At 41.0% G+C, this 13,621-nt stretch overlaps 1 protein-coding gene across 1 annotated transcript in view; it reads right to left on the reverse strand.

Annotated features, from left to right (window-relative positions):
* The window catches only part of trmt11 (tRNA methyltransferase 11 homolog), a 97,795-nt gene that overhangs the window by 70,903 nt on the left and 13,271 nt on the right, over positions 1-13,621 (reverse strand). The window contains exons 4-10 of the mRNA XM_068025293.1: positions 12,464-12,545; positions 12,277-12,369; positions 7,881-8,015; positions 6,471-6,627; positions 4,835-4,915; positions 3,330-3,494; positions 2,944-3,016 (exon numbers count right to left, since the gene is read on the reverse strand). Of these exons, the coding sequence (XP_067881394.1) occupies positions 2,944-3,016; positions 3,330-3,494; positions 4,835-4,915; positions 6,471-6,627; positions 7,881-8,015; positions 12,277-12,369; positions 12,464-12,545 (786 nt within the window). The remainder of the gene's footprint in view (positions 1-2,943; positions 3,017-3,329; positions 3,495-4,834; positions 4,916-6,470; positions 6,628-7,880; positions 8,016-12,276; positions 12,370-12,463; positions 12,546-13,621) is intronic.

Here is a 13,621-nt window from a genome sequence, read left to right on the forward strand (position 1 = left end):
AATGAAAGGAATGATAAAAAAAAATCTATAAAATAACAGATTAGTATCTCACCCTCTTCCTGGACCATTTTTGTCCATTAGAAAGGATTTGAAATTGTACTTAGCTCAAGACTAATATTAAAGCTGTAACCAAAGATAAATGGTGCCACCTAGCGTTGAACTTGACAACTTGAGAAATAGAACTGCAAAGAGGGAATTTTAACTCCTGGACAGAAAGCCAGCAATATGCGATTCGGGATCCATAAGGGGAAGCCTGCTCCATTTTCTCGTCCAGGCCTCACTAAACATCCAGCATATCATCCATAACAGGTATCCAGAGACAGCTTGATGGCTTTCAGCCTGTGAAGATCGGTGGCCCAGAGGCTGTCAGGTAAGTCCCGAGGGGTGCTCGGGAGGGTTTCACATGTGGGAAGGGAGGGGAAGCCCAGGGTGGGGCAGTCCAAACTCCCTTTGTGGTACCTGGAGTAGCACTCCTGCTCTTTCTGGTTCCATAAAGATAAATTTTAAACTTACCTTTTCGAGCCCTGTGCTGCGGACGCCCTGCTCAGTAGGCAGTTAAAACAGCATCAGTGTCCTATCTATCTGATAGGATCTCAATTTGCACATATTTATAAGGCTCTACCCAAGTCGGATGGGTGCCTCAACGGTCCTAGAGAAAGCAATGGTAAAACACCCAAGGAGGCTGGAAACGAGCAGCAAGAGTACCTCCCAAATTTTAACACCCATCCTTCCCAGTTTTTTCAGGGCAGAAGAAATTCAAATTCCCCTCAAGTGTCTCTTTCATGATTCAGAATGTATTCAAGTTGTATTTAAATGTGAAAGCCTATCTGGGCAAAGAGCTTTCTGTTCAAAGAAGTCACCCAACCATACCTTTTCAGATCTATACCTGGGAAAAAAAATTGCAACATATATAAGTTACCTCGCAAAATAGAATACTCTTGCAACAGTGCCAGGGACCCACCACTTTGAATCTCCTTCCCTTTTTAGCTACTTCATGCCTTAAGTGATGAGAAGCTGCATCCAACCTGGAGCATTTTCATACACTGTCCTTTGAACCTGCTTAGGAGCTTGTCCCCAGAAAAAAAAACACTACTGAGTGCTGCTACATACTGTTACAGACAGGTAGAAAGGGGCTTGGGTGGTTCCCACTGTTCACCTCCCAACTGATTGCAATTGCGTTTTGTTAAAAATGGTGTTAGTCCCAGAGTGTTTTTTAGGGTCAAATAAACAGACAAATTATATATTTTTTAACCTAACAGAAAACCTAACTATTTTTTACACAATTCCCAAAATGGTCGCAACCTCCCTCACACACATACATACACCAGAATAGATAGATAGAGAGAAAATGGTAGAATGTCGTTCAAAATGAGGTAGGTGTTCATGGTTTATGGTAAACCTGTTGAATGTTCTCAGAAGGACAACCTCTTTTAAAGGTGTTTATAGCCTTGAACATTTTGTAAATTTCTGACAGTTAAGACTTCAGACTGGATATGGTGGTCACTTTCAGTTCTCTACTGCAGCAAGTTAAGTGTAGAATTAACAACAGGGCTTCTTCTTGCTGGACTGGATCTCTTTTCACAGCCTCTAGCTGGACTGCTTTCAGAAGGTATTGGCTTGATCTCTCCACTCTCCAGAGGGCTACCTTTTAAGGTAAAAATCCATCACATCAGAATTTCTGTGAGAAGACACAGGTCCTTCCCCCCTGGTGTGACCACACAATGGACCAGGATGTGGAATCAATGGCTAGCTATTGATATAAAAGCAAAATACTGCAGATGCTGGAAATCTGAAACAAAAAGAAAACGTGCTGGAAATACTCAGCATCTGTGGAGACAGAAGCAAAGTTAACATTTCAAGTCTGTGACCTTTCATCAGAACTGGCAAAGGTTAGAAAAGAATTAGGTTTAAAGCAAATGAAGGGGAGGGGGGTGGGGGAAGAGAACAAAGGGGAAGTGTTTGATAGGACAGGGGAGATTAAATAACAAAGCTGTCCTGGGACAAAGGCAAAGCGTGTGCTAATGCTTGTGGTGAAAGACTAGCATTAGTCCAGAGAGACTGTTAATAGCGGAATAATGAGTAGCTCTGACTACATGATTTTATTTTTTAACCACATGCCTGCTTTTCATGCACACTCTTTGCCTTTGTCCCAGGACAGCTTTGTTGTTTAATTTCTCCTGCCTTATCAAACACCTTCCCCTTTGTTCTCTCCCCCACCCCTTCACTTGCTTTAAACCTAATTCTTTTCTAACCTTTGCCAGTTATGATGTGGCTACTTCACACCTATTCGTTCTGGTTTAGGCTGAGTTAGATTGTCTCCAGCATCCTCTTTTAATTCATTCATGTCGATAAGAGTCATTAATATGTGATAGTCCTCCTTTCAATTTGAAAGGCGTTCTCCCCAGAGCTATTTCAGACGAGGTTAACGAGTTCCATCTGTGTAGACAAATTTGTTTATTTTCAGCACAGGAAGGGGTCACGTGACCACTACTCTATTTTAATTGTGGGACCAGTGTCCATGTTCTTGAGATTTTGTTTAACAGTTGACTTTTTAAATCCATAATTCTTCCATCATGGCTTCTTCCACACATGACAATATACAACCATAAAACACTTTCTGGAGCCAATTCACTCTAAATTAGCTACTAGATCATTCTTAAGCGTCTGCATTCAGGAAAGCGAAGGGAGTCATTTGGGGGCATACATCAGAGAGCAGCTGATGAAGGGAGGAAACTGAATTCATAAGTCTCCATGAGGTTTCTGGAACAATATTTTATGATGAGCACGTTTTCACATAAGGCAGTAATAGCTTTGTAAAATAATCCCAAAACTCCAAATGTCTTCAAAACTTTTGTCCTATAATAGTTGCCTAAAAATATTGCCATGTTAGTATTTACTATATTTAAAGGTGCTTTTAGTTGTTCAAATCAAATCAATACTTACTATTCTTCTGTTGGTTTTAAAATTTCTTTCTGTGATCCTGTTTTTCTTGTGGATTCCCTTATACCATATGGAGCTGGAAAAAAAAGTATTTGCCAATTTGACAAAAAGGATCTTTAAATTCACACTTTCAACAAGTTAAGGTGACTAGCACTGCTTTCTTTTACTCCAATTTTTGGGCCATTTTGACATAATTGAATTAAACCATGCAGTGGTTTCTGGGCACAGGTGAATGTTTTTAAAAGCTCATCAGCACTGGAAGAAAATCTTAAACACAATATAAATACACTTTAAACAAAAAAATTGTCAGTAAAGAATGGGAAAATGCTGCTCAGCCTCTCCTCCCATTCAGTATATTGGAACTTTAGCATTCTTCAGTATCAACTTACGATCTGTTATGATTGCATCGAACAACTTCCCTTTCCTCCATATATTTTTTGATGCATCGGAAACAAGTACATCAATGTAGAATTCCTCTAAGCCATACTGGCGAAGGTTAGCCCGGATGTTCTCATCTGGTCCTCTCCATTTCTGGTTCTTCCGACTGGCTTTACCTGCAGAATTAAAGAATGGCCTGTAGTAATCACTCCGTAATAATAAAATTACCAGCCCACACTAAATCTACCACATAACTAACAAATATGAAATTGCTCTGATCATATTCTTTTCAGTCTCTATTTTCTCAATTTCATTATTCCGTTGTACACACTTCTCTGAATTTTTTTATGCTTCTACTTCCACTTTTGCATTTTATGCTCCTTTCATTGTTTTCAATTTAGTTCCATCACGTGATTTTCCTCTCTTTGTTCTTACAAAAGCTCCCCCCACAACCCCCTGCCACTGCCCCCAGACAACCCACCATTCATTACTGACAGCACCTATTTCACTCTGTATCATTAACTCCCACCCCGACTATATCCATATTTTTGTAACCTCCAGCCTTGCTCATTCCAACATTTTTGTTTCTGGCCTCCAATCCTCCATAAATTCCAACTTGTCCAAAACATAACAGCCGATATCCTGTCTCACAAAAGTCCAACTGACTCCATTAACCCCAAACTCACTGAATTACACTGGCTCCCTTTCTTTTAAAACAAAAGAAAAGGTGTATTTATATAGCATCTTTCAAGTGATCAGAATGTCCCGTAATGACTTACAGCCAATTAAGTGCAATCAAATTTGCACACAGTAAGATCAAACAAACAGAAATCAGCTAATCTGTTTTGGTGCAGGTGGTTGAGGGACAAACAAAGGACAAAACAAGTGGAGATCTTTTCTACTCTTTTGTGGATTGTCCCATGGGATCTTTTAAATCCTGCCGAGCACAACATCCCACCAAAAGGCAGCACCTCTAATAATGCAGCACTCCCTCCGTACTCCACTGAACAAAAGACATAGTCTAGACTGAAACAAGTCCTGGAATGGGGTTTGGACACACACACAACCTTTGAACTCAAAGGCAAGAGTGCTACTACTCAGCCAACTCTTCACAAAACCTAATCAACCTGGCTTTCAATCATTCACTCTAATCTCTCCCTCCATAGCTTGGTGTCCATTGCCCTTTCTATTTACTTTCATGAACTGCTTTGGTACTTTTAAACATTAAAGGTGACATATAAATGGAAGTTGTTGGTCCTTGCAGAGAACATGTATATCTGACTCAAAAATTAACCCATTGAAGTGAAGTTAAAGGGGAAAAAAATTCTTCAACAATTACTTTTTAAATAAACACCTATTTCCCAGGTGCAGCAGAAGAGGTAAACCTACTATTTATTTTAAGAAAACACAGTTTACATAAATTATATGCATGAGTGCCACAAATTCATACATTCCTTTATTAGCAATGCAAAACTTAATGAAAGGGTTTGGTTCCTTTTCAAGTATGGTTACTTACCACGCCCATGAATAATGTTGTAGTCAATGTCTGTCCCACATACATATGCTCCAAAATGGGCACAAGCTACAAGAAGACTACCTAGGAGATACAAGATGTGACCATGTAACATGAACTGCTGTAATAGGACATTAAACTGTCAAATATACAAAATGCTGAAGGCCTGTAGAATTGCCAGCCCTGAAGCTCTGCAGAGGTTCTCTCCATCTCCCACTGGAACTTTGACAGGAGACCAGCAGACCCCACTCGTACCCTACCCCACCTGCCTCTTCCACTAGAAAATCAACATAAATAGCTGAAAATGGCCATTCATGACGATTGTCTGACAGTTCCACCAATCTAAAGTTTGTAAACTGATCTGTTTCAGTAGTCTCACCAACTGTGCCGATGGATCTTTAGCAGTGGTTTGGCTCAAAGCTAACTGGACTGTCATGGCCCAACCTATGGTGGGGAGCAAAGATTTGTTGATATGTATAATGCCCTGTCTCAACAACAAGATCCACCTGAAGAAAGGAACTTTCCCACAAGTAGGAAAATCAATGGCCTGAATTTTGCAATTTGAATAACGGCGAGGCTATCAGTGCCCACCGTTATTAGGAGTAAATCGGACAACAACTTGCAGTCTGCACATGCACAATTAAACACAGGAAACTGCTGTCCGATTTGCCTTGCTCCTCCACACGTATCCTTGCACCAGTGCCTCACCGAGAGTTGGCATCAAAACACATTAAGGGCATGCACTTGCATTACTTACCCACTAAACATGCCAGAAAAAGTTAGGGGGGCTTGTCCATTCAAGAGTAAGTGAATTTTTAACAGCACAATAAGTCTTAATTACTGCCAAGCAATCTCTCTGGCCCTGAAAAGTAAAGATTCTTATTCCTTCCTTAATTATTGTTCGGGATTCTTAAAAATTAAAATAAAAAAATTAAAATGTTACTTTTTCTGTCTCTCTCTCTCTCTCTTAATCCCATCTTTCTTTCACTTTCTGTACATAATTTGACATTGAATTAACATTCTGGCTTAAACTTCCTGATTTAGACTGTGCATGCTTCAGTAAGGATTCTTCAATCTGATTGATTGAGGAGACACACTGTTGCTTGCCCTGTTCACACAGGTCCCAGATCCCCAGTAGAGGGTGCTGTACTATTTTGGCTGTCTGATAACTGCAAATCGCAGTGTAAAAGCCGACAGAATGTGTAAGGAAAAGAGCGCCGTTCATTTACCGCTGATTGCAAAATCCAAGTCTTGAGATCAACAACTATTGCTTAAAGCGCAGTTTCATTGGCATTATTCTTTACATATTTCTAAATACAAATACACAACCATATAAATTATAAGACCAAGGTAAAGTTCAAACCACACCATCCACAAAACATGCCTTAATCACATTTTCCAAAAAAGGCAAAAACAAAAAATAATTTGAAAACAGACAGACATTCAAAGAATTAATATAAAATGCCTGGTTTTAGAAAGTAACAGATAGGAACTGAAAACTAAACTGCAACCATGTACTTGCTGGACAATTTGCCTTTGGAGTTTATAAATAACAAAGGGAAAAGAAACCAAATTCTTAGCATGCAAAAAATGGAATATAGTGTGCACTTGGTGTATGCTTCATCAGTCTCCTATTTACCTGTTCCCACAAATGGATCAAATACCAAGTCATTAGCTCCTGCTTTAGCGTGATTTGCCACTAGAAAGGACAGACATGCATCCATGCTGGTATTACCAATGAAGTGACGCTTCTTTACACTGTACAAGTTGATTAGCTCCCTTCGACCATCAGCAAGCTAAAACAGAAACGGATCGTGGCAGCAGATTAAGGATTTACTTATCTCCAAATTATTTTTTAAGAATACACTATTTCCAGTCTTTCTGACATATACCAATCAAAAGAGAAACTAAACATATTAGAGTATCAAATAATGAGACATATATTAAAACTTTTAAATCAAGATTTCTAGTTTCAACAAAACTGATGAATTTACCAGTTCTCTATAGACTGTATTAATTATTCCTTGTTTATCGCTTACAGAGTTTTTTCCTCAACACAGGAACTTTTTATAAATCTCTTAATTCCCCTCACTTCTCATGAATGCAATGGTTCTCAGAGGGTACAGTGCCACAGATAAATACTCATTGTTCTCACTTGCTCAAGTGTCCACTCTTCAGGTTTGCACCTAGACAACAAAGCTTGTACTCCTGTTCTGCTGACATAATGGGGTGAAGCAGGATTGCAGGTTCACTATACAATTATGACTGGCCCCATCGCAAATCCTAGGGTCAGGCTATTTTCATGAAGTAGACAAGTATCTCCAGGTAGAAGTGGGGATGGGGGATGATGAATCAACTGGTGTTGGACAGCCACTGAAGCAAATGGAAGAGTGCAGCATAACGTGTCCCTTTGCTGGAACGTCAGCTTTGTGACTGACCGTTGTAAGGAAACCAAGACCTCTTCCAATGGCTTAAAGTACTGCACACATGCTTCATGCAAGTGTACAGTGTGTTAGGGAACCAGAGTCGGAATGGGAAGAAATTCCAGTGGCAATATCATCCTGCAAATCCCATCATGGGCAGATGGGCGTAGTCCCCAACGCCTTTAGCTAAGGAAATCGCCAGTTCAGGGCTCATGCGATAGAGACCGGCATAACTGGGTCCTGTTCTAACCTCCACCCACCCCAATAATAAGCAGCCTAGATGCCCCAAAAGTAATATAGGCTTTGAGCCCCCTCGTGTCCACAGGCTATTTTACCATGGAAGCCATACAGCAAAGACTTGACATCCATAAAATTTTTTAGCACAGGTCACAATAGGAGTCCTGGCTGGGTCCCACTCAGGCCAGGCACTGAGGCCAATTAAGGCCAGTTTGATTGAGATCAACTGACGCAGTACAGGCAAAGGGATTAAAAGTTTGACATTTTATGGTTTGTATAAATCTGTACAACATCAGACAGCACAATTACCCACAGAGAGGAACATAATAAAAGTGTAATTATAAACTAGTACTCAATTTCCCTTAAGGTGCATGTTCTATAAATCTCACCCATCTTCCAAAGTAAATACAAAAGGGCTTCTCTGGAGCATTATTTGGGTCTGTACCATAGTCTTCAAGTAACCAGAACACATGCTCTGGATTCTTTAGATTCACTGCTCCTTGAAAGGGCAAAAATCCTAAATCCTGTATAACACATGAAATAAAATTTAAGACAAAACCACATGTAACAACCAAGACAATTCACCAGTCAGAAAAAATATTTTATTAACTTATTGACAACTTCAATAATTACTCTATATATTGTTATATATATTAGTGTGGTGACAATGATTTTACTCTTGAGGGCCTTTTATGATTGTCTTATGCAGGAATCCCACGGGCTTTATTCACAATTTCTAATAACAAGATCATTTGGATTGACAAAAACATTGAAAATCCATCTATATAGCCAGAAGAGATAAATTAAATATGACCATTATAATGGCAGTTTCTGCAATGAAACTCAGGAATGGAGGGTCCTTATCCTTATACTGGGTTTGGGGAAGCAAATTATAGACTGGACATTTTCTCTTCAGCAACTTGTACAGAACACATCTGATTCTCTCTCCATCCTTCGGGCACACTTTTATTTTGTTCTTGGGACGTGGGAGATACTGACATTGCACATCCCTCATTGCCCTAAGAGCCAACCACATAGTGTGGGACTGGAGACACATCTACTTTGGACCAGGTAGAGGTGACTCAGCTGGGTGTCTCCAACAAACTGGCAATTTGCATGGTTATTTTTCTGAAGAAGAATTATCGTTTACCAGTTTACAACCCACAGGTTAGTTCAATTTCACAAGTTGCCATGGTGGGTTTGAGCTCACAACCTTGGAATTACTGGTCCAGTACAATAATCGCTAGGCTATCCTAACCTTACACATGTATCAAAGGATAATTTACCAATTTTTCTTCAGCCAATGTACCTTTTCTCAAACCGGCAGGCACCCTTTCCCCATCATTCATATCTCACCTCATACCACAAAATGAGGTGTTAACATGGTGAAGCTATAACCCAGGACTACATGCGTGCCAAACAGCGTAAGCAGCATGCGATAGACAGAGCAAAGCAATCCCACAACCAACGGATCAGATCTAAGCTCCTCAGTCCTGCCACATCCAGTCATGAAAGGTGGCTCCACAAATATCCCATCTTCAATGATGGGGCAGCCCAGTACATCAATGCTGAAGCATTTGCAACAATCTTCAACCAGAAGTGCCGAGTGGATGATCCATCTCGGCCTCCTCCTGAAGTCCCCAGTATCACAGATGCCAGTCTTCAGCCAATTCCATTCACTCCACATGATATTAAGAAACAACTGAAGGGATTGGATACTGCAAAGGCTATGGGCCCTGACAACATTCCAGCAAAAGTACTGAAGACCTGTGCTCCAGAACTTGCTGTGCCCCCAGCCAAGCTGTTCCACTATAGCTGTAACACTGGCATCTACCCGGCAATGTGAAAAATTACCCAGGTATGTCCTGTAAACAAAAAGCAGGACAAATCCAACCCGGCAAATTACCGCCCCATCAGTCTACTCTCAATCATCGGTAAAGTGATGGAAGGTATCATCGACAGTGCTTTCAAGGGGCACTTGCTTGGCAATAACCTGCTCAGTGACACTCAGTTTGGGTTCTGCTAAGGCCACTCAGCTCCTGACAGCCTTAGTTCAAACATGGACAAAAGAGCTGAACTCAAGAGGTGAAGTGAGAGTGACTGCCCTTGACATCAAAGCAGCATTTGACCAAGTGTGGCATCAAGGAGCCCTAGCAAATCTGAAGTTAATGGGAACCAGGGGTCAACTCTCCACTGGTTGGAGTCATAGCTAGCGCAAAGGAAGATGGTTGTGATTGTTGAAGGTCAATCATCTCAGAAGTGCAGGAGTTCCTCAGGGTAGTGTACTAGGTCCAACCATCTTCAGCTGCTTCATCAATGACCTTCCTTCAATCATAAGTCAGAAGTGGGGATGTTCGCTGATGTTCAGCACATTTGCAACTCCTCAGATACAGAAGCAGTTCATGTAGAAATGCATCAAGACCTGGACAATATCCAGGCTTAGGCTGATAAGTGGCTAGTAACATTCGCGCCACACAAGTGCTAAACAATGACTATCTCAAACAAGAGAGAATCTAACTATCTTCCCTTGACAGTCAATGGCATTACAATCACTGAATCCCCCACTATCAACATCCTGGGGGTTACCATTGACCAGAAACTGAACTGGAGTAGCTATATAAATATAGTAGCTACAAGAGCAGGTCAGAGGTTAGAAATCCTGTGGCGAGTAACTCACCTCCTGACTCACCAAAGCCTGTCCACAAGACATAAGTCAGGAGTATGACAGAATACACTCCATTTGCCTGGATGGGTGCAGCTCCAAAAACACTCAAGAAGCTCGACACCATCCAGGACAAATCAAAACACTTGATTGGCACCCCAACCACCATGTTCAACATTCACTCCCTTCACCACCAACGCACAGTGGCAGCAGTGTATACCATCTACAAAATGCACTGCTGCAACGCACCAAAACTCCTTAGACAGCACCTTCCAAACCCTCGACCTCTACCACCTAGAATTACAAGAGCAGCAAATGCATGGGACCACCACCATATGCAAGTTCCCCTCCAAGCCACACACTTGACTTTGAACTATATCGCCGTTCCTCACTGTCGCTGAGTCAAAATCCTGGAACTCCCTTCCTAACAGCACTGTTGATGTACCTACTCCATACGGACTGCAGTGGTTCAAGAAGGCAGCTCACCACCACCTTCTCAAGGGCAATTAGGGATGGTCAATAAATGCTGTCCTAGCCAGCGACACCCACATCCCATGAATGAATCAAAATAAAATTCTCCCTACCCTTTTGGCAGGTTTCCACTCTCTTCTTTCCCAACACATGCACATCTTACACATTCTCACTCTGACCGCTGGGTGTTTTTATTTTACTTTCTCTCAGGATCTGGGCGATACTGACAAGGCTGCAATAATGCCCATCCTTAGTTCGGCCCGAGAAGGCAATTGTGGGTCTTCCCCTTGAAACACTGCAGTCCTTGTGGCGATAGCGCTTCCACAATGGTTTAGGTAGGGATTTCCAGGATATTAGCCCAATAATGATGAAGAAATGGCAATATATGCCTAAAACAGATGATGAGTAACTTTGAGGTGATGGTGCTACCATCCACAGTGCTGCTTGTGCCCTTCTCGGTGGCAGAGGTGACTGGGGTGGAAGGTGGTTTCAAAGTGACAGTGATGAGTTTCTGCAGCATTTCCTCTAGTCTGTACATACTGTAGCCACAGTGCGCCAGTGATGGAGGGGTAAAATATTGAGCCCACTCATGCAATAACCATGAAGGTGTCTGGCTACAATATGATAAGCATTTTTAGATATTTTTCCCCCTTGGTTTTCCTGCATCACAGCCCAATTAGGGAGGTAGCCTACTCCCAGGCCTCAGCTGATGATAGTTAGCAACAAGGAGATACATAACCATGATCCAAATAAGCTCAGATTTACCTTCTATCTTTACAAGTGGCGACCTTACACCGGTATGACTCTATTTGAAAACAGTAATACATGGGGGCAATCTAGGCATACAGTTCGAACGTACTGCGGTTTTGAGATTAGCGTTCAGAAATACAAAAAACAAAAACTTAATAGTTCATTAAAATACTTGCTGCTTTCAGCATTACTGAAGGGAAGGTGGTCTGTAAAATGAGTAAAATAGGGCAAAGCGTTGGCTGAAGAAAAAGTGTAGAGGAAGCTTCAAGAAATCACTGATTGACATTTATAGTTAGAATGGAGAATGAAAATATAAAAAGACAACAATTTTCCCAGAGGAAAAAAAAAATCTACAAGACCCTCAATTATTCTGACAAAAGTATATCAAGCTTGAATATAAGTGGCTGTCTTAAATGAAGCAAGTCTTATGCAAATTATTTTCTTTTCTTTTTCATAATGGTCCCCAATCTCTCCCGAAGTTACAGATTCATGTTTCAGTATGCAGCTGTCATCTGATATCTTACTCAGGTTCTCATTTTCCACGCGCGTGGTAAGATAGTGAGTGCTGAGCTACTGTGAAGAGCATCAGAACAGAGCCTGATCCATGGCCATGTTTTCTGAAGGAGTCGCCTTGACTTACTTTTCCCTCCCTAGCTTAGATTTGCTGACACCAAATTTTATGCCCCCGTCCAACCATCTAATCCAAGACCAGGGTTAAAATCCAGGACCTTCCAGTTTTCTGTGGTATAGTTCCACACTTAGCATTACACTTACCAACTGAGGCATCGAGGAAGTTCTTTTTCCAATCACAATGTTCTCAGAACTCTAGACTAATCAATGACAATATGAAAATAAACAAAGGCCAAACCAGAGACAGAAAAATAAAGCAATATCATACATACATCTATCTTTTGAATCCTCTCTTTATGTTTCAGTGTTTTATTGAATGCATAAACGTTTATCTGATATGTTGAACCACACTGAAGGAATGGGATCTAAAGTCGGAAAATAAAAATGGTTAATTTAACTCAGACCAATAGTTTTAGCTATGTATACAAGACAATGTAGATGGTTCCTGTGCATACACACCATTCTGTCTGCAGGATAATTTTTCAGTGAGTTATACAGCTCTTCATGTGTTCTTCCTTGACCCCACAATTCAAATATTGATCTGCAAAGTAAAGCATGGTTGTTGTGTCTAAAACAACTACTTCAAACATGGATGCTGTTGCCATACGGTGGCCAAGGTGAAACACCACGAGAACAGCTTGTACTGTAATTCTTCCATTAGTCTGTTGTAAACCATCTTGATGTGAAAGAGTTTTCCTTAAAAGACATAGGGGCCAATTTTCCTGATATTTGGACCCAGGGAATCCCTGGCACAAAGGTCAGAAAAAAGGTGAGGTGGCTAATTTAGCTGGGTCAATGCCCCTTTTAAGTAACCTCAAAATTTCCAGGGCTTCCCCAAGGAGGGAGTGTTGGAGGAAGAGCTGGATATGGGGCCATTGTATACATATAAATGAGGCAGTAGGGAACAGCTCCAGCTTCCCATCTCATTTTCTTTTATATCAGCCTGCTGGGAACTTGAAGAAATCAGGTACTGGGACTATTGGCAGAACCTCCACAGACTGTTGAGACAGCTCAGATCGAAGAGCAGCCCACAAATGAAGACTGCAGGTACTCGCCACTCTCCAACAGGACAATATTCGGTCCTCTGATTCTCCAGCACTAGCCAGAAGGACCAGGGGTCACTGGGACAGCAAATGGCAGGGCCCCAATCAGCAACTGAAAAAAATACTGTAATGATCCTTCTGCAGAACACCAAGAGATAGAATTATGATGGAGAATCACTCCCTAGGCATTAACCATTCTTTCTCTTTTAAAGGTTGACTGAATTTCCAGCATTTTCTGTTCTGTAAAATCACAGGAACAGAAGTAGGCCATTCATCCCATCTAGCCTGTTGCACCATTTAATTAGATCATAGGTGACCTGTATCTTAACTTCATTTACTATTTAGTTCAATATCTCTTAATGCCCTTGCCTAACAAAAATCTAACAATCACAGTTTTGAAATATTCAATTGACCTTGCCTCGAGAGATTTCAATCTACTTCTAGTCTTTTTGTGAAAAGTGCTTACTTCAGACTTATCATTGCATGTTTCGTTTAACTTCTGTCCACTGCTCAAGAATAGTCCTTGAAAATTCTGAGATTAATGTAAACTCAAACATGCTCTGGGATGGTTTCA

This window comes from Heterodontus francisci, chromosome 3 (assembly GCF_036365525.1).
Source record: "Heterodontus francisci isolate sHetFra1 chromosome 3, sHetFra1.hap1, whole genome shotgun sequence".
NCBI lineage: Eukaryota > Metazoa > Chordata > Chondrichthyes > Heterodontiformes > Heterodontidae > Heterodontus > Heterodontus francisci.